This window comes from Pipistrellus hanaki, assembly GCF_964339955.1.
Source record: "Pipistrellus hanaki genome assembly, chromosome: 2".
NCBI lineage: Eukaryota > Metazoa > Chordata > Mammalia > Chiroptera > Vespertilionidae > Pipistrellus > Pipistrellus hanaki.
In genome coordinates, this window is record NC_140504.1 from 24585231 (window position 1) to 24607343 (window position 22113).

Here is a 22113-nt window from a genome sequence, read left to right on the forward strand (position 1 = left end):
AAAGTATATTATCTAAATTAAGAAGCTATTTCAATATCATTTACACTGGTAAAATTAAAATCATAAATATAAATAGAAGAAAATAATATTGTGAGTAATAAAAATGTTTTAAATTACATATATTTGGCTCTGGAATAGTTGTATCTCTGGGATATGACACATGATAGATTATTATCAATTTTTGATAAACAATAAAGTATTCTTAAGTATTAATTGGTTTACGTTTCTTAAATGAACTCTGGTATGTGGCTTAGGATAACATGGCCAAAAAATGAAGTAAGTGATAAGAAAGTATTCATATTTGTACAGGAAATATTACTAATTTAAAAAAAATGAAAAAGACTTCATAATCTGTTTTACACATTTATACCATGAATTAAAATAAATGTTTTAATATGAATTATTACCTCAGTTTACCCTTGTGATTTATTTTACATTAGAATTTGCTTTAAATATAGTTGTTTTAGCTACTATTAAGATTTGATTTCATGTCCAATGGCTATGTTAATAGATGGTCATTGAACTGGCTTAAAATCATGTTGAAAGATATAGTCAACCAATATGGAATTTAAACTCTTCCAAAGATAGAATACCAAAAAGCTAAGATAAGAGTGTAGTTCAAACTTTCTGCATTAAACCTTCATCAAATGGTTTTCAAAAAGGGAGAGCATTTTCATTTTTCACCTTCTTTTTCTACTGTCCTCGCTGAGGAAGCTTTCCTGAAGGAAAATTGAGAGGTTCCTGGATCCAGTCATTTCACAGACAGATATCGTATGCCTGTCAACATTTTCTAATTCACCTCCCTTATATTGGCAGCTAGGAAAGTAAAGCTCATAACAAACTGCTAATTAGAAATGGAAGAACAGATTTCACTTTTGAAATTCAAATCTGGTGAAGAAGAGCACAAGTAGGGGGGAAAAAAAACAAAACTCAATTTAGTACATATAAAATATCCAATTTAGATAGAGTTTAGAGTTTCTTTTCTTTATCTAATTACAACATATGGTTAGTAGTTTACATATTGACAGACCTTTTTGTTATAAAGTTAGTTACCACAGGCCCCCCAAAACCCCAAAAGGTATTTTAATAAATTGTTTTACCTAAATTCTTGCGGGGGACACACAAATTAGAATTTCAAGCAACGATGTAATAGCTGAATACTCAGAAAGTTACACTGTAAAATAAGGAAAAATTACCGAGAATGTGTGGATTCCAGTAAGAGGAGGTGGTCTGAACACAATTACGTTTTATTTGTATTTTAATTTTAATTATACCAATATTTTGGATGCCACAATAAAGACAAAGGGCATTTCAGGGCAGGAAGAGCAAGGCTTGGAGATTTTAAAGAAAGGCTCCACATTTTTAAAGCATTTGCTGATTTTCTATTGATTTCCAGAAATAGTTCTAGCTTTATTTTTGTAGGTTCTGACTTTTTTCCCCCACCATTCTTATAAATTACTTTACAATGAAGGGAGATATGTTGAATTATTTTCTCAGTCTAGGGACAAAGATAAGTGAATTGGACATTTTTATCACTGGGTACAAGGACTCTCATCAATCCCTGATCTCGCCTTGGCACTTACTTTGAGCTCAGTGAATGTGTCCTCAGTCACAAGAATATCTGGGACTGAGTCAGAAACAGGAGAAGCAGGGCTGTCAGGAACAGTGAAAGCAAAGGGCCAGGAGGAAGAAGAGAGTCTCCCCACAGGATCAGATGATACCTTTGTTTTAGCATCTTTTTTCAACGCGAACTTTGCCACTCCCAGGTTAAGAAAGTTATACTCTTGTTTTAAATGCTACCAAAAACAATTATATATTCCTCCATGATTCAAGCAAACTGTAAATGTAAACGTTTATGGTAAAATGTTGTCAAAAGCACAAAAGCCCTGTATTTACATAAGGTATTCTAAGGTGGTACCTTCACCATCAGAACAACCTGCTAATTATTATAGTTTAATGAAAGGATTCAGTTTTTGTTTGTTTGTTTGTTTTACTAGTCATCAGCACATCCTTTATGATAAAGCTGTTTGATTTTGATACAATGTTGGGTAGTGCTGCCTCTATCAATTCATTGTACTACTCAAAAACAAGTGGATGGGTTAAATATACTAAAAACACGCACACTTAATTGGATATGTTGGGCCTTTTTTGTTACTGGGAGGTAAGGAGCAAAGCCTTCTTTTTACTAATGTTCACTTGTGTTTTAATGTTTAAAGAAAATGTAAGAATAGGATCAACCACAAATTTATGATACGGCCTCTTTGGCTATGTGTCATTGAAGGTTCAGCACAAGCATTATTTTCTATTAGAATTTTAAGAACAAGTGGAAAGTTATCTGTATCAATACAATATAGAAGAAACAACCATATTCTCAAAAATGTGTGCGTTAATTTCATAAGCAAATATTATCAAAATAAAATGAGCTACCCAAGTGTCCAATCTCAGAGGGAAGGCGGGGGTAGGTGAGTGGGAAGATATCAACCAAAAAAATTGTATGCATATATTCAAAACCCATGGACACTGACAATAGGATGTTGAAGGGCTGGATTAGGGGGGATGGACTAGAAGGGGTCAATAAAAGAAGAGGAGGAACATAAGTAATACTTTAAACAATAAAACTTTTAAAAAAAGAAAATATAAGAATAAAACATTTTAAAAAGAAGCTACCCAAAAAAAATTGCCTCTTCACAATGAGCAACACATGGTGTACACTTTTTCCTTGAGCTGAAAAAATTTCCCCTTCAATTTAGATTTTGTAAGAGCATACTGAAAATAACCATCTGTATTTTTATTATTACTTATACTACTATACATTTTAAATGAAGGGTGATCTTAAAAGAAGTAAAATAGGGCTATGAATGTATTAAATAGTTTCTTTACTTCTCTTACATTGACCTTCAAGATTTCACTTTTTCTAGATACCTAGATGAATTGCAAAGGTCTTACCAAATAAATCTACTGAAATTGTTTCACCTATAAAATTTATTCTAGAAATAGAAAAATGAAAAAGGAGCACTTGTTTTCCATTTGACTTATGTTGCATATTTATAAGAGATTAATTTCTTTACTATCAAGAATTAAAATAAATCACAATTTGACTGAAATTTCTCCTCTATGATTTAAATAACAAAATGAAGAAAATTGAAAAGTAAAATAAATCTTAAATTCAGAAATATTAATTACAATGTTACTTTTTACATGTGACTATTCCTAAAGTGAAGACTCATAATTTCATCCAGCTTCAGTTGGACAGTAGCTAGACAGAAACAAGGAAAATAAATGCATAAAACTGAAATTGTTTATACATGTGAGAAAAATGCCTAATTTACATGTAAGTATAATCCAGCATATATAAACTATATACATGCATATACAGCGTATATACATATATAATAGTACAATATATATGTATATGCACACACACGCGCACACACATACATGATTATTATTGCTCCTATTGCTTTTAAAAGGCCTATAGTATATTAAACAGGATATTTATATGGTGGAAATTAGTGATAACTATTTATGCTCTGTTCACCTGAAGTTTCATCATAGTTAAGGATTTTGAGCTAAATATAAGTTATAGCTCAAATAACCTAAGACTGAGTATTCTTTTATTACCATTTCCTCTCATATTATCTTGACTCCTTACAGTCATGTGTCACATACTATGAAGCTTCTCAGTAGTGTGTTCTTTATCATGGCCATCTTACAAAAATGCAACATTTATTGGCTTATACAACATAACTGCCAAAGGATAGGACTGTATGAGCAATGAATTTGCACTAAAACTAATCAAAATAATGTATTTCAGTAGTTAAAATCCTTATCTTCTGCAATTGCATTCTCAATGTTCATAATGCTAAGCACAAATATTATTTTCAGATATCAAGAGTGTACAACTAACATTTCTAGGTAAAAAAAAAAATCTTTTAAAATTCAGTCATTAAACTTTTTCTTGTGATTTCTCTCTAAACTTTTATTTAAAATATGGTTGTCATCATCATCATATTTTAGTATTTTGCAATTAGAGAAATAATACTGCTTTTAAAATAAAAATATATAAGCATCCACATAAATAAAGCTGTATATGGTAATATGTCAAACCTATTACTGAATCAGACCAATATTTCACTTTCAATCATATTCCACTCACCATTTCATAATTACAGGGACATTACAATACATTTTATTTTAAATAATATTACTAAAATTTATAATAAAATAGCAATTGATGTACTAACAAATATCCACTAGATTTAGGTCTGCTTATTCAAATTCACCATCACTATGAAGTGAATAGCAATGTGCAATTTTTAAAAATAAGCACTTTACTAGAGCAAAAAAACAAAAAACAAAAACAAAAAAACATGAAATAAGTTCTAGTCATAGTACCGTAATAATACCCATGGTACTTTAAGAAAACATATCTGGTATTATAAACTAAAATTAACTTAAGTAATTCTAATACACAGCAAAAATAAGCGACTTAGTCAAGGGGTAGAAAACTCCATGGATGCAAAAAAAAAATATTTTCTTTAATACAAAATTTCATTCTCATATAAATTTATTTTCACTAAATAAATTTATTTCTCACTCTAGGGTAAAATTATTACCTATATTTAAGACAGTCTTACTTTCTGTATTTAATAAATAAAATATAAACATTGTAATTATCAAGGTATATTGTAATTTAATATGATTTATGGATACTCATTTCTCAAATGTCAAAAGCACCAGGATCATTAGGGATTGCACTTTAACCTGATTTGTATAATTTACCATGTTATGAATGTGTACAGTTATAAAGAGAATGTTGAATATTGTCAGAAGTATCTAGCCTTGCACTTTGAGTTTTTTATTATGCACATGCTTTCTACTATCCACTAAAATATTTAATTAAGAGGAATGGGGACATAATAAATCACTAATTTGGAGGGACTCTATAGATCAGGTTTGAAAACAAAGTTTAGTACTGACTTCCTGTGCCTTAGGAAAAGACTTTAAGAAAGAAGAAGAGTTTAAAAAAGAATGAGGAATGAGGATAGCACAATAACTATGAAAAGATGACTTATGGGAAAATGAAAAAAATTTAAAAGAACAATAACACCTATTGAACAGTGGGTCTGATTCTCTTGCATAAGATGCGCTGCATTTCAATATTGTATGTAGAGAAATAGTGAATCCTGCTCGTGGGCTTTTCTTCATCTGAACCAATTCCAAAATATACCTCAACGAATGGAGGACAAAAGGTTTAGGTACAATGTGCCAAATGCAAAGTAGCCCTGAAAATTTGCTTTTTATATTGATCTACTTTTGTGTGTCTATTTTTATTTTATGCATACCTCTGTTGATATCCATGGATAACTAATTGAGAAATATATAAATATATCATAGACATTTATGGGGCTTTTTTTTTTTTTTTTTTAAGTACAATGCCTTAGTTTTATTTCTGTTACACAGCTTTAGAAGCTGCTGGTCTTCTTTTGTAAGGGGAAAAATGGGATGTAAGGCATCAGTGACTTGTGAATTACATTCAACACATAATGATAATTTCACTAAGGGCAGCTGGAGAAAACACTAGCCGAGAACACTGGGGGGTCAATGCACAATTCTGCAGCTCAGGGTCTGGGACTCTCTGGAGCTCTGCTGCCCTCTAATGGCACGATGAGATAAGTGCCTCCCAGCTCTGTGTGGTATTCTTTCATAAGGAAGATACTGGCACCTTAAAAATCCGATTTTCTTTGGTTTCGCTCACATGTAAATGGATCATAACTTGGATTACTGTCAGATTCATTTAGAAACATCATTTTTTTGTGTCCTAAAGGACGAAAAATCCATCCAACACCCTCTGTCTTAGTTCAAGCATGACTGGGGCCAGTTGCAGTATGTGGTTGGCAAAACCAGTAGCTAAGTATGTGACAACTTCCACAGATAACAGGATTCTGACAATTCCAATAGGCTCCGAGGCCCTTGATTTTTTATCTGGGTGTGTGCAAGTGTGTGTAACTTTAGTGCAATTTTTCCTTTCCTTTTTTGTCATTCACTCTCTTAAGACGCCTGGATCCTTGACTGCCTCCTCTTAATTAATTCTATACATCTTAGCAATATGATTCCCTTATTTTCCCCCCAATTACATCCTGCCTAGGAAAGGTGGTGCATCATTGGGGTACTATGTTCGAAATACATAACCCAGGAGAAAAGAAGTAAACGGAATAAATCAGATTTTTTTAAAGTCCCAATTGTATCCTGGTATGGGATGTTATGGCCGGGAGGGGATAAGATTTATCAACATCACAGTGCATCAAACTTGTTAACAAACTAGCTTTCTGTATAACAAGGAAAAGAAAGATTCTTTTTTTAATGTGACCGTGAAAAAGGCATGGCATAGCTGGAATTTAAGGTTCAAGCTCTGTATCCTCTATATATAATGTATTATGTTGTTTGTTTGTTTTTTTCAAAAACGTTTTATTAGGAAAGCTATACCGGACGCATAATCACTATACAATGATTAAACATTACCTTTACAATTTATAACTGAAATTACAGAATAAATATATGCACATTTCTTTCGAATCTGTGTGTGAGAGAAACATTAAAAGTTGCTTCCTACAAAGCTGTTAGTGATATATACCAGTTGCTTTTTTTTGTTTTTGTTGTTTTTGTGGTGTTGTTTTTTTTTTTAATATTATATATATTTATATAAGAAAGTGCAGATGTTTTCCAAAATATCTTGGCATCAGGATGAAGTGTCACAAAGAGGAGGGTCCTTCCTAGGTAAGCGCCTCAGGCTGGGAAACCACCATCGGGCCTCCCATTGCCCTGGGCTCCAGCCTCGCCCAGGGCCTTTTCCCCGGTGGCAGAAGAGATGTTGTGAGCTATACACTAGGGTGGAAGGGAAGGCAGAGCTATGGGGAGGAGACAAATGGATCAAACCCGAAATAATTACATTGATTGGAGTGGCAGGGGTATCGTGTGCGTGTGTGTGTGTGTGTGTGTGTGTGTGTGTGTGTGTGTGTACACACACGTGTACCTGCACCAGAAGCAAGAGGGTTCAGGCTGCAGGTTCAGGGACCTGTGGGCAGGGGTTTGTGACTTGCCTGTGGGTATGCGTGGGAGAGAAAAAAGAGTGGGTGAGAACATTCGAGCAAGACCCGCCCCCTCCCTCCCCAGTCTTGCAGTTTCCAGGCATGCAGCAAACTGCATTGGTAATACATGTACAGGATCTGTGCCATGGTGGGAAGAGGAAAGAGGGCCACGGATGTCAATTTGTGTTCTCCGCTCCCTGCTGAACAGAACTCAATTTGGGGGAAGTGGGGGGGGGGGGGGGAGGCGGGGAGAAGGAGGAAGAGAAAAGTTACTGAAAATAAAAAGGATACATTGAATTTTTACTTAATCAGGATCAATACAACGATCCCCAATATACCTTATACATGGCACAGTCAGAGTCTCAAGTTTCAGTATAAAAAAAATAATGGTAACATTTGCTGGCAAAAGTCTGCGAAGGCACTTCATTGATTAATGATCTCAGCGTGGCCCTTTCCCCCCTCCGGATCACGTCGGCGGAGAGGGGGAGCGCACACTGTCTTGTATTTCCTAGTTTCCATGCGGCGTGTGGGTTCCGTTCAAGGGCAGGAACGTTGGTGAGAATGGACTTCTTCTTGGGGGGGGGGGGGGGGCCGTGTCAAAGGGGACAAGGGGATCTGTATCTCTCTTCCAGGTTCCTTTGCTTTTGAAGAAACCAAACAAACCAAACGGAAACAAACAAAAACCCCAGTCGTCATATATGTGTATTTTTTCTCTCTCTCTCTCTCTCTCTCTGTTAGAACCTGTAGGCTGTCTTCTCCAGGACTTCGAGGTAATCCGGCTTGGTTTGGAGTTTGGCCCTTAACTCGAGGTAATCGTTTTTGGGGGGTTGGTGGTCCGGGAAGCCCTTGCCGGCCGAGAAGAGGAGGGTTTCCTTCAGCCTGGCGTCCTGCTGCAAGTCTGGGTACTGCATGCCCGGGGCGTGCAGGTGCAGCTGCTTCAGCTTGGGCACCGTGCCGTACAGGCAGTCCACGAAGCCCACGCCGCAGGGCGCGGGCGGCGGCCGCTCCCGGTGGTCCAGCAGCAGGCTGCCCCCGCCCCCGGGCGGGAACAGCACCACCCCGCCGTTCTTCTCGTGGTGGCGGAACCCGGCCAGGTCTGCCCCAGGTCCTGGCACCCCCCCGGCCACCACCACGCCCCCTGCTCCTGCACCTGCACCTGCTGCTGCCCCCGCCGCCGGGCGGTGGTGCAGGGGGTGCGGGTGGTGGTGACTCCCGGTCACGATGGTGTTGAGCTGGGAGCTGGACACGGCCAGGGCCCACTCCTTCTCCTTCTCCAGCAAGGTCCGGTAGTGGCTGTGGTGGTTCTCCTTGGGGGGCTCCCCGAACGGCTGCTGCTCGCCCCCCAGGAGCGCCTCGCCCAGGGCGGGGGACGGGGGCTGGGGGCCGGGCCCCCCGCGTTCTGCGCTCCCCGCCGCCGCCGCGGCCTCCTGCCCTGAGGACACTGATGCTGCTGCCTCCGCCTCCTCCTCCTCGCGGGGCTTGTAGATGGGGTTGTTGCACATCTGGGTCACGGGGTGAGGGATGTACTCGTACACGTGGCCCCCGGGAGGGGCCTTCTCTGGGGAGGAGAGGGTGGGCCGACCTCCTCCACCCCCTCCTCCACCCCCGCCGCCGCCGCCGCCGCCGCCTCCCCCGTCCTCGAAGAGCCGGTGGCATTGCATCTGGATGCCCGTGAGGTCCACGCCGCCTTCCTGCCTCTTGCTTCGGAAGGGCAGTTTCTTCCTGCGCCTGCGGAGCACGTAGGCAAAGAGGCCCGCCGCCACGAAGACGGCGGAGAAGAACAGGACCAGCAGGCTGAGGATGAGCACGGAGAGGGGCACCGGGCCCCCCGGGGGCGAGAACTCATAGGGCGAGGCGCTCGTGGGCGCCCCCTGGAGGCGAGGGTCCCCGGGGTTGGCCGGGGATGCTCCGGCCGCCGGGGCTGTGTGCATCATCTCGGGGCAGAGCACCTCCAGCTCCACGGTGCGCACGTCCCGGTGGGTGAGGTTCTCGGGGCTCCGGCACAGCACCTCCCCCACCACGCTCACCGAGCTGATGGTGTCGATCCACTGCTTGAAGGGGACCAGGTCGCAGGTGCAGTCCCAGGGGTTCTCGTTGAGGTCGATCTGCACGATGGCGTTGAGGTGCTCCAGGACGCCGGCCACGGGCAGGTAGAGGAAGTAGTTCTTCCTCAGGTTGAGCCGCGCGAGGGAGGTGCCCGCGAAGGCATCCGTGGGCAGCGTCCGCAGCAGGTTGTTGTTGAGGAAGAGCAGCTTCAGGTTGGGCATGAGGCTGAAGGCGGCGGGCTGGATCTCCCGGATGACGTTGAACTCGAAGTACAGGTAGTGCAAGCTCTGCAGGCCCCGGAACATGCCCGGGGTCAGCTTCTCGATGTCGTTGCCGTTGAGGAAGAGGCTCTTCAGGTTGGGCAGGTTGATGAAGGCCCCGTCCTGGACGTACGAAATGCGGTTGTTCCCCAGGTGCAAGAGATCCAAGGAGGAGAAATTCCAGAAGTCCGAGCGGTAGATCTTCTGGATCAGGTTGCTGCTCAGGTAGAGCTTCTTGGCGTTCAGCGGCCTCGGGAGAAGCTCCGAGATGTTGTTAAATCCCCGCTCTTTGCAGTTGACCGTCAAGCCAAGGTCATTGATGTGCAAGTTACACGTGCACCCCGTGGGGCATATGATGGGGATGGGCGGCCTGGTCTGGTAGGGGGCGATGGGAGGTTGGTTGGGACCAGGATAGAAAGCTTGGGAGGTGGAGGGCGGCCTCGGCGTCCGGGGCTGCTTCGTGGGCTTGGGCTGCTTATTGGAGGCCTTGTATTCGACCGAAGAAGCGGTGAAGTGGACAGAGGACAACATGGAGGAAGGCTTGGTGGGCCACGCGTGCTCCTTGTTGGAGGACAGGTGGGGGATCCCCAGGCTGGCCTCCACCTCCGAGTCGGACAACAAGGGGCAGAGCTCTGCCTTCCGGATCTCTCGCAGGTCCTTCCCGTGGAAGTGGAAGGGGGTCTCGCAGGTGATGTCTCCCACCAGGGCCGTGTAAGGAATGCGCTCCAGCCAGCTCTTGAGCTGCACGATCTCGCACGTGCAGTTCCAGGGGTTTTCCTCCAGCTGGAGCTCCATGAGGCTCCTGCCGATGTGGTCCAGCATCCCTCGATAGAAAAGGACCTTCAGCCTGTTTCCACGCAGGTCCAGGTGCGTTAAGGAGACGGCCTTGAACAAGTTGGTGGGAAGCACGGGGATGAGATTGTCATTTAAGATCAGGACTCTCAGTTTGCTCAGGTTCCTGAACGCACCGCTCTCGATGCGCTTAATGACGTTGTAATCTGCCTGCAGATACTCGAGGCTCTCCAAGCCCAGGAAAGTGTCGTTTCTGAAGACGTCTAGTTTGTTCTCGTGGAGGTACAGCCTCTTTAAAATCTTGAGACCATTGAAAGCTCCCGTTTGGATGTCCTGCAAGGCATTGTTCCCAAGGTTAATGGACACGGCGTTGTTCAGATGAAGAAAACTGTTGGTGTACAATTTCCTCATCGAATTCCTCTGCAGATACAGTTTGAAAGGTCTGGACCAGAACTCGGTGATCTGGCTGATATTTGTAAATCCTTTGCTGTCACAATGGATATGAAAGAGGCTTTCTTTGACTTCACAGTAGCAGGGATCAAAACAGGGCTCATCTATTTCCTCCGAGTCCTCGATCAGGGGGATCGGGGTAGTCCATCCCAGAGCAATTGTGCTTAGAAGAATAATCCACAGCATCTTCCCTCGGCGAAGCAGCTCGGCTATGGAAGGTTTCATCCTTCGTGGTTGATTACAAAACTGCAACAGAAATAAAGACGCAGGTTTTTAGCTGTTAGTCAGACGCACGATTCTCATTGACTCCTACATCGGGGCTTTTCAAGAGGGAAGTCAAAAGCTCAGCAGTTGTCGAACTGGCATTCCAAAGGACCCATCAACATGCCTGCGTCGCCCTATGTTTTAAACCTAGGAAACAGAACTATTGCATCACGTGAGGATTACCCAGCCATACCTGGGAAAGGGCAAGTCCGACCAATGAAAGAAGCCTTCGTGGTAAGCCTTCGTTACAAGCTTATAGCAAGCAAGGGAATGGGTAAGCAATGCATTTAAATATAGGCACATTCAGTAGTAATGGCAATCGTTTGGCCATTACACCGGCTCGCCTGTTAAAACTCACATTGGCATCAGAGGTGCCCATTCTAGATCTGATTGGAACTCGGATGAGAAAAAAAAAAAAAGTTCTTTAAATTATAATTTTCTACTCATGAAAAGACATGTTATTAAAGAGTGTGAGGAAGTATGAGCTCACTGCCCCATCTGATTGAAACTCTGATAGGGGGAAAAAATGTTCTCTAAATTATAGGTTTCTTCTCATGAAAATGCACGATTAAAATAAAAGTTATTTGATTAAAGAGTATGATAGAGTATGAGCTCATTGCCCAACTATCCGATGTGGGGATGCATAAGATGATTGATAGCTCAGGAAAACATAAGGTTTCTCCTAAGAAATTACCACATCATGCTTATCATGTCTGCTCAGTAACAAACTGTACCTCCACTCCCTTTGCCCAAACACAGATTATTGACGTGTCCGCTAATTAAATATTTTCTATACATATGCATCATTTGACTACACCTTTCAGCGGTGATTAGCCTTTCTAAAGAACAAGACCACGCACTTGTCAGAGCTAAAGAGAATGACAGGGGAAGGGTGCTGGACCTGGGAGTGTCTGTATTAACAGCTCATCTGTGCCTTCCTGATCATCTCAAGAACCCTGTCAAAAGCTGGAACTGGAACGGCAGGTGGCTGTTTAGAGTAGTTAAAGGCACGAAAGGGGGGGTGGGGGGGGACCTTGACACATACCTGCTGATAAATGATCCATCACATGAGATACATTTCAAGGAAACATGTCATTCTTTTTTTTTCTTTTTTAAACAGAAGAAACAAATACAATTCACCGTGCTAATAATAAATACAGAGCCTCCCCATGGCACTTTCCCCCCTTGCCTAATGTCATCGGTGTATGAAAATGCATACATACATAAATTATAATAATGCAGCTTTAGTACATTGCCCTTTCAGAGTCACTGACCTGTCCATTGAAATGGAAGGGTTGTTTTTAATCAATAAAAATAAACTGGGTGTGTTTTTTTTTTTTCCACATATATTTCCTCTCCACACTTGGATACATGCATTAAGGAAATATTCAGGCAACCTTCTAACTTAAAGCATAATGTTATAATTTATAGGGAGAATGAAAAGGATAAATCTTCACAGCCAACTTGCACAGTATGTACACAGCTGTAAGGAGAGGAGAACCAGTGAGAAAGCAAAGAGGAATCTGCCTCAGGCAATTCAATACTCAATTTTTAGAAACAATTAAATGAAAAAGAGGGGGGTGGAGAGAGAAGGCAGATGAGGCTCCATTGCAGTATCAGTTAGCCTCCCTTATAAAATATTAAAATCTACTTAAGCTCTTTCTTCACCATTTTTTAATTTTAAATGTTTTATTTTATTTTTGAGGTTCCTGTGATTTAGATAAACAAGACTTCAGATGTCTTTGACTTACCTATTTTGCAGGAGATATATATATATATATATATATATATATATATATATTGTATATACACACATATATATGTAAGTCAGTCTTTGGACATTGTGGGGAGCATTGGGGGGCATTGGAAGAGAAAGAAAGGCTTGAGTTTAAGGATTCTTTCTCTCCTTCTCCCTCCCTTCCTTCTGCTGAAGCTGAAGCAAAGGGGTATAGATGGGAGATGGGGTGGGGGGATAGACTAAGATAAAAAAATAAATAAAAAAGGCAAAGGCAGCCAGCTGGAGACGTGCTGGGAATGCAATGGGCCTTTCAATGGGCTCCTTTTGGATGCAGAACTGCCACTTGGCACACTCAGCAAGGAGGAAGGAGAAGGGGCTGCTGCAGGCTCCCAGCCTCGCTGTAGCTGCTGCCGCTGCTGCTGCAGAGGCTGCTTTCTGTGGGTACCAGCCGCTCCTCACGGAGTTGGGCACTGGGAGGAAGGCAGGGAGGAAGACAGGATCGGTCACAGGGCTGAACCTCAGACTTCTCTCTCCTTGGCTTTCCCCTGGCCCAATATGTGCTGTAACCCTGGAACCAACTTTCCATGGCTTCCCACGTCGTGAAAAAGGGGCTCCAACAGGAATGGGAATGAACTTAGCATGTGGCCAGGCATGAGCACTAGGAAGCCTGGACTAAAGTGTGTGTGTGTGTGTGTGTGTGTGTGTGTGTGTGTGTGTGTAAGCAGAGAGAAAATAAGTGGAGGGAATGAAGATAAATGGTCAAAATAAGAAACAGAAGGAAGAAGGACCAACCTACCAGGAAACATTCCTTTGGTGGGAAAAGGTAGAAATGCTAGGGGAGAGAGCTGTAGACATTTTTCTTTTTCTTTTTCTTTCCTTAACTCTCAAGGAAACTATTGCCTGAGTGGTTTGCTCCGCCAGTTCCCAAAGCTCCTTTCTCCAGTGGAGAAACTATGACTACCTTTCAGAATTATCCTTTTCCCAGCACAGGCACTTCTCTGCAAAGACAGGGATGAAGGAAAACCCAGGTCTGGGAAACAGAAGGGCTGAAGCTAGCTAATTCTGCTTGGGTGTCCCGAATCAGAGCTCAGGCACGCGAGCGACTTGGACAGAGTTTATCCTGCATTTTGCTTCGATCTCTTTGCACCAGGAATCCTTCTATTGTGCTGCAGCTCAAAGCCTTGGATGGCCCCTGAGCTCAGCAACCATGTGCTTCCTGCTACCTTTTTACTGACAGAGAGAAACCCACGTTCTGGAAGGAGACGGAGAACACTTGGGTAACAAGGACCCATTTCACTTGCTTCCGCTGGGGAAGACCTTGCAGGGATGGGGGTGGGTGGGAGGGGAATAGAATACCTATTTGGCCCAACTATTTTGGGAGAGAGTTATGAGATGGGGATATGATGCTCAATTGGACCTGCAGGACTGAGGGGCTACCAGATTACAGTTCCCAGGAACCCTGGAATGAGGAATTTTTTTTATAAAGCTCAGCTGACAGCTCTACAGTCTCTCTGCTGGCGAACAAAATGCCTCTTCATGGAGAAACTGGATAGGGGCAAGTGTGCAGCAAGCCAGTCCACTTAGCTAGTGGGAACTGGGCATCCATCATGGATGCACACCTCCTGCCTTCCCCCTCCCCCCGGCCCCCAACACACACACACCAATCCTGTCACCAACTCAGGGGGAAGGGAGGGACTCTGATGGCTAAAATCCTCAACGGAACGACTGAACCTCAATTGCCCAAGGGCTCAAAGTTAGGCAGTAGAGGTGGCTTTCCCTTCAAGTTCTTTTTACAAAAAAAAAACAAAAACAAAAAAACAGATTTTAAAGAAAAACACAGTGCATGTGGCCATGTCTTACATCCTAAAATCTATATGCACATCCCCTAAGTCAACAACATGGCCCTTTCATGTCAGTCACAGCCCACTTGTCTGAGATTGTGCATTTAAAAAGGCCAAGTACCCATGGCTCCATGGTAGCTAAGACTGGAAGCAGCGATCAGAGACCAAGTAAGCAGGTGGGCAGGATTCCGCTATATATACCACATCCTCAATATTCCAGACCCACCCCATTTCTCTGAGAGCCTCTCAGGCCAGCCCCAGCAGCCTGAGCTCAGAACCAGAGCAACCCATCTCCATCACCAGCTGCCAACCTCCCCCTCCCACGCAGGCGCGCGCGCGCGCGCACACACACACACACACACACACACACACACACACACACACCACCTTTTGTACCCGATGTGCAGGGGCGGTAACTGTCTCAGGGATGCTAAGGCAGCCCATGATGCTATGGAATGGATGGGAGACTTCCATCAGCATAAGCATCCCGGAGATAGTCAAGGCCCCTCTGCAATCATTTGATCTTGAACTGTAACCAACCAACCACCCCCCACCTCCCACTCCAGGCTCTTGATCTGGGGCCCATCCTAAAGGACATCTCACCCATGTCCTTTCCTTGATCTCAGTACAGCGTGTCTGGGCAATAGGAAGAGCTCCAAAAGTTGGGATGAAGGGGGAGGGGGGGGGGAGATCTCTGGGTTAGTCCGCTGCTTCCTGCTGGGAGCGCCCGGCGTCATTTGTCCACGGGGAGGACAAGAAGCCCTTTCTCCCCCAGTGGACCCGGCTCCTCCCGCTCCCCCTCCCCTTTGCCTGGTCCCCCCCCCCCCCCCAGCCCACTCCCTTGCACACATGCAACATTAACTATTCCAATATGGAAGCAAAACTCTCCCCCACCCCCCTGGAACATAATTAAAATGCTGCATCATTCATTTTTCTCAAGAGCGCCGAGCCTTGCACACACCCGTGTCTCCTCGGCGGTCGCCCAGGCGGAAGACACAATAGGTCTGTTTAGAAATGGAAAATGATGAAAAGCCCGAGCCTTTTCCTTCTCTCTCTCTCTCTCTCTCTCTCTCTCTCTCTCTCTCTCTCTCTACCAGAGCGAGCAGCGATCCGCCGGGGGGGAGGGGCGCTCCGCTCCTCCACCTGCCCTATTTGATGGAGTTACTCACGATTTCCTCCTCCCGAAAAGGGGGTCCGCGGTTCCGTGGGTCCCCGGGACCTCTCCTCTCCTCCTCCCGCCGTCCTCACCGCTCAAAACGATCCGCTTCCCCGAAGGCACCGGACCCCTAGCACCTGTGAGCGAGCCGAGGCCACCGCCGCTGCCACCACGGCGGCCAAACTCTCCCCGTGTGCTCCGCCGAGCACATCCCACATCCGAGGAGAGAGCCCGGGTTCAATCAGGCGAAGGGGGCGAGGCCGGCGGCCGGCGCCTAGCGGTGCAGAGCGCCCGCGCCCCGCGCGCAGGGCCGGGCTCCGGGGGACCGGCCCGCGGGAGCTGCAAACTCTCCGGGAGGCTCCGCTGCATCCATCGCGGCGCCCAAGCCTTTGCAGCCTCTGCTCCTCCTCCTCCTCCTCCTCCTCCTCCTCCTCCTCCTCCTCCTCCTCCTCCTCCTCCTCCTCCTCCTCCGGCCACCAACTTTCCGAAAGGCCCCCGAATCACGCCGGGAATCCTAAGCGCGGCCGCCGCGGGGAATGGGCGCCGCGTGCCGATGGGGAGCGGGGCGCTCACCTAGCGGCGCGGGCGGCGGGGCGCCGGCGGGCGGAGGGAGCGTCCGTCCCAGAACTGGGGGTTCCTTTGGACCCGGGGAGCCTCGGAGAGCTCTGGATTCGGCGGGGGAGCTTCGCGGGCCCCGGAGGAGAGCCCCGGCTCCTCTCTCTCTCCTCTCTCTCTTTCCTGCTTCCTTGGAAGGTGGTCCCTCCCCGCGCAATAATAACCCCTCCTGCCCGCGGCCTCCTCGCCTCCGCCCGGGGTGCCTTGGCGCCGGGCTCTTTGGGTTCTGGGTTCTTTGGGGCCGTGGGAGTGGGGTCCGGGCGGCGGCGGGTTGGGGAGAGGGGAGGGGAGGAGAGGGGAGGAGAGGAGAGGGTGGGAGGGGCAGGAAGGATGCAGGAAGGGGGCGACCAGATCCCAGATCCCGGCATTGGCCAGACGGCGGCGAAGGGGGTGGGGGGTGGGGAGGCAGGAGGGAGAGAGAGAGAGAGAGAGAGAGAGAGAGAGAGAGAGAGAGAGAGAGAGAGAGAGAGAGAGAGAGAGAGAGAGAGAGAGAGAGAGAGAGAGAGAGAGAATACAAATACCACAGTATGGCTGTGCGCACACATGCCACTTGGAATTGGGGGGGGGGGGGGGTGGAGGGCAGGGGGGAGGGGGAAGGATCGCGGGCGAAGCAGGGAGGTGCGGAGATGCTGTTGGCAGACAGCGAGCCCCCTGACAGCTCCCCATTCAAACAGCCTCACTTCTCTCCAGCCTGGGGGGGTGGTGGAGAGAAGGGGACCTGAGACCAAGGAGACACTCGCTCGCGCCGGCAGCAGCAGCCTCTTTGCAGACTGACCCGCTTTAAAAAAAAAAAAAAAGTGCCACTTTCACGGCCTAGGCGATCACGACACCCGGATCCCACGTTACTTACCCGCGTCTGCGCCCCAACCGGGAGCGCCGCCGCCGGGCCGGGGGGCGGTGAGGGAGCGCGATGCCCAACGCCGAGCGGGAGCCCCAAGGCAAAGCCATCGGCCGCCCCCGAGCCGCGCGCCTCGGAGGGAGAGGAGGCGCCGGGGAGCCCCCCGGATCCCCGGATCAGCCCGTCGCCGGAGGAGCCTCCGCCAGCTTGTCCCCCGCACCCCCTCCTCCCTCCCCGCCCCGCACTCGCACCCCCGGCCCCTCCTCCGCGCCAACTGGGTACATCAGTCGCCGCCGCAGTCCTCTCGCCGCGGATCGCAGGCAAATCCCTGCTTAGGAAGCAGAGAAGCAAGTGATGCTCTCTCTCTCTCTCTCTCTCTCTCTCTCTCTCTCTCTCTCTCTCTCATCGGTCACAAGCTGGCAGCTCTACAGAGAGAAGCCCTGCAAAAATTGAATGACAGGAAGTCAGTTTATCCTGTAGCTGTGGGGTTGATTTTTTTTTTAAAACTTTATTTGCAAAAGAGAGATGTCTGTTGTTTGGAAAATTACAGCCCAGGCCCGAGGAGGAGGGGAGGGCGGGGGGCATCGGATGGAGAGCCAGCGGGGAGCGGTAGGGCGAGCAGCAGCATCGCTGACCGCCCCCCTAGAAGCTGGTTCCAAGTGATTGGCAGTAACCCCCCCCACACACACACACACACTTGCATGACACATGGGTGACAGTTTGAAAGTACACACGCTTCCTCCTTTCCTCCTCTGTTTCCACTTGCTCAGAGAGAGGAAAGGGAGACACGGGTGTGAGGGGAAGTGTCTGGGGCATTGGCCAGAGAGAGGCTGGGGGATGAAGTCAAGGCGCTGGGACAAGAATGGCACCTCTGATGATGGCACCTCCTTGAGAAAGTGTTAGTATTATTACAGCATCCTATGCCCGGCGGAGGCGACCATTGCCCCCACTGCAGCCATCCTCGCGCGGTTATTGAATGCTCCACTCAGTCTGCAGTGTGAACCAACGCAGCTCCCTTCAGTGCATCCCTTCCATCAGCCACTGGGCTGGGGCAAGGGCCCTCTTCTCCCACGAACTCCCCAAACTGAAGAGGAGGCAGTTCTGGGGAGTCCTCGCTGCATCTCTTGCTGTTCCTCCCTGAAGTGAATGCCATCAATTGCCCAAGACAAGCGGAGTCCTGTAGTTATCGTAATTGTAGACATAAAAAGAACTCGACCTTATTTTTTAAAAAGCTTTCAAAGGAACTCTAACTCAGCTCTTGCAAAGGAACAGTGCTCTCTGCTAATGTATGGATGAAAACCTTGTAGGAATAGGCCTGGTGGTATAAGGTTAGCACTTATTGAATGTTATACTATATTGTTATAATATATTAATAGTACAACCATGTTATACTATATTGTTACTCGGAGTTATACACATAAAATGCCACAAGTCTAGTGGCCGTATTATCTTTATTAAAAGGAGTGGAAAGGATAGGACTGATCATTTAAAACTAAGGGAGTGTGGAATTTGGGGGAGTGTGTGTGTTTGTGTGTGTGTGTGTGTACCAAATTCAGTATGGCAGCTATGTTGTTATGCCTAAAGTTTGAGTATTGTATAGAGTTTAGATTTTTTTTTAATAACATGTTCATACTGTTTCCATTTTTTTATTCCAAAATATTCGGTGTTCTTTAAGATTATTTAGATTAACAAGGTTTCTACAGGGACCAAGAAAGTTATAAAAGCACTGTGATAACAAAACCTATTTTTTTAAAAAATAAGATTTTACAATCTCATGGCATGAACTCCAAACCCCTCTTCACTATTTTCTTGCGAATAAATGCCTCCAGGCAAATTTTACATGGATGAAGACATGTACACGAAAAAGATGATTTTCTTGGGTCTGCGGGTTGCGTTTTAAAGCGGTGTGTTCAGAAAAAGTTGCAAAAGAGAACCATCCCTATAACGAATCAGTCTGATTTAGCGGATCCGAACTCCATCAGTGGGCTGATGAGTCATGGGGATGTTTCTGGCCTTTTCAGGTAGTTGCTTCATTGGAGGAGAATCACTCGTGAGTACGCCATATTCTGTGCGGGCAAGTGTGAAATCATACACGAGCCCTTGAACCTCGAGGTTAGATGCTATTAGAGTAAACCTTAAAGAAATCATGCAACCTCATTCCCCAAATAGCTGAATCTCTTCAACGTTGAGGGGGGGGGGGGGGCTATTTTGATTTGATTTGATTCTCAAGGTTATTTGTGGATGAGAGAACTCTGCACATGTTAATAGTTTTCCTCTGAGCAGATGTTGGTGTGACCTGGCAGGCCTGGGGAGCTACAGAAGATTGAGTGTCTAAGATGGGCCGTTAGTGTTGAAAGTGAGTTCTACCAACACAAATCATTCAGGCCAGATACAAATGCTGTGGGGTAAGCGATTGGGATGGACCTTTTAGTGATTCCATGTTGTGACTTTTTAGTGCATTCTGCAAAGGTATTTACCTACATGACCATCATTTTATTTTTTAAAAAATATATTTTATTGATTTTCTTTTTTCTTTTTTTTTTTTTTACAGAGAGGAAGAGAGAGGGATAGAGAGTTAGAAACATAGATGAGAGAGAATCATTGATCACCTGCCTCTTGCACACCCCCTACCAGGGATGTGCCCGCAAGCAAGGTACATTCCCTTGACCGGAATCGAACCCGGGACCTTTCGGTCCTCAGGCCGTCGCTCTATCCGCTGAGCCAAACCGGTTTCAGCATGACTATCATTTTAATTTAAGCAAATGTAATTTACATTGTGCAAAAGAAGAACTCTCATAAATTTTTTTTTAATGTTTCTTTGTCAATTTTTAGAGAGAGAGGAAAGGAGAGGAATAGAGAGATAGCAACATCATCAAATCAGTTGCCTCCTGTATACCCCCTACTGGGGATGGAGCCCACAACCCAGGTGTGTGGCCTGACTGGGAATCAAACAGTAACATCTTGGTTCCTGGGTCAATGCTCAATCACTTAGCTATACCAGCAGGACAAAAACCATTCTTTACTGATGCTGCATAGTGGGTAAAATGAATACAGAGAAATAACATACAGAATGTACTTTTTAGTTCAATAAAAATATGTTTATATTGCTGATATTACAACTACATTATAGTATTTCACAACTTTTTAAAAATGACTCTCATTTTCCAGACAGAGACAATGGTATTAAGGCAAATCAAGTGTGTGTGTGTGTGTGTGTGTGTGTATATATATATATATATATATATATATATATATATATACTTGATTTGCTTTAATATATATATATATAATGTGTGTATGTGTCTAGCATATATTTTACCCATTCTGATTTAAGTAAAATAAATAAATGTATCTTTTGAAAGATTTAATGCAGATTTAAGTGGTATTAGAGAATTTGATGAACAATGGAACATTTACCCAAGAAATTTCCAAATTCTATAGTCATTTTTTTTTTAAATATATTTTTTATTGATTTTTCACAGAGAGGAAGAGAGAGGGATAGAGAGTTAGAAACATCGATGAGAGAGAATCATTGATCAGCTGCCTCTTGCACACCCCCCACTGGGGATGTGCCCGCAACCACGGTACATGCCCTTGACCGGAATTGAACCCGGGACCCTTTAGTCCGCAGGCCGACGCTCTATCCATTGAGCCAAACCAGTCCTGGCTAAATTCTGTAGTCATTTATGATGATATACAGCATGCCTAGGTTATCTATTTTTTGTATTTATCTGTTTTTAACTATTATGCAAGCATTCATGAAGCCTACATACCTTTTTCTTTCTTTGTCTATTCCAGATAATTTTTTAAGCCAATAAACTATGTGCTTGGTAGTTATAACAAAAATTAACTGTATCCTTATTTGATTTATTTTTGATGCCACTATTAAAACAATAGTAAATATAGTTACTACCTTTTTATAAATGGGAATTTTTGTCTGTAAAAAAAATTAAAAATATGATAAAACAAAAAAAAATGTTTTTTTTGGCTTTTCTCAGTTTTGGAGATTGTTAGTCTTTTTTGAAAGAATTCAAAGAATTGAACAGTTCAAACTCAGTATACATCTATCTATCTTTATAAAAAGTCAGCAACCAGAGCGCAGTAATGACCTGAATGACTGTTCACTTATGACGCCCACTGGGGCCAGTGAACCCGCCTGAACAGGAGGTGTGGCTGGCTGGCCAACCTCAGGTGGCCCGTTCCCTGAATGTCCCTCCTATCCCAATTGGGGGTGGGACCAGCCAACCAACCTCCTCCAGCCCCGCCCCACACACGGCCCCATCCCAGATCAGCCACCCCCAATCAGGGGCAGGGCTGGCTGGCCAACCACCCATTGCCTCTCCCCAAGGCTGCTGGGCCTTGAGTGGCCTCCTCATCTCATTTGTGGGTGTGGGTGGCTGGCCCACCACCCACAGGCTCTCCCCATGGCAGCCCTACCCCTGATCAGCCCCCACCACCCTTATCAGCCTGCAGCCCCTCCCCCCAGCCAGGTCTGCCCCTGATCAGCCCCCACACACAAACCTCCCCCCTGCCCCTCCTCTGACCACTGAACCCTGATAGCCCCCCACACCCCAATCAGGGATGGGGTCCCCTGGCCAATCACTTTGGGCCCCTTCCCCCAGCTGGCCCAGCCCTGATCCACCCCAATTGGGGCCGGGCCAGCCAGACCCCACCCATGCATAAATTCGTGCACTGGGCCTCTAGTATATACATGAATGTTTATGGGGGATGTTCCTATGACTCCATGTAAGAAACATGTTTGAAACATTTTATGTCTTGTAAAAATTTCAAGGCAAATGATAAAACTTTGTTTTTCCAAAAGTTTCATAAAATTTAATGAACCAACATTAGATCTGTGGTTGGTAAATATGATAAAATTATAAGGTATTCCATTAGATATTGGTCTTTTCTATCCTGTTTCACTAAAATAATTAGGAGCACATTATAGGCATCTGCTTCATGATACCACAGTTTATTTTTGAAGTAAATATGTGCTTTAATCTCAAAAGTTAAGTGAACTATTTT

General features: G+C 45.2%; 1 protein-coding gene across 6 annotated transcripts; it reads right to left on the reverse strand.

Moving 5' to 3' along the window:
• Nucleotides 1–7812: 7812 nt before the first annotated feature.
• SLITRK3 (SLIT and NTRK like family member 3) lies at nt 7813–17253 on the reverse strand. 6 transcript variants are annotated; one of them, XM_084872640.1, is made up of 2 exons: nt 17101–17253; nt 7813–10882 (listed from the first exon to the last, which is right to left on the reverse strand). In XM_084872640.1, exon 2 carries the CDS (start codon nt 10859–10861, stop codon nt 7823–7825), a length of 3039 nt encoding a protein of 1012 aa, XP_084728766.1. In that variant the 5' UTR covers nt 10862–10882; nt 17101–17253; the 3' UTR covers nt 7813–7822. The 6 variants fall into 6 exon arrangements, with proteins under 6 accessions (XP_084728766.1, XP_084728765.1, XP_084728764.1 ...); XM_084872639.1 differs by lacking the exon at nt 17101–17253 and adding an exon at nt 16209–16564; XM_084872638.1 differs by lacking the exon at nt 17101–17253 and adding an exon at nt 15649–16033.
• Between the last annotated feature and the right edge of the window lie 4860 nt (nt 17254–22113).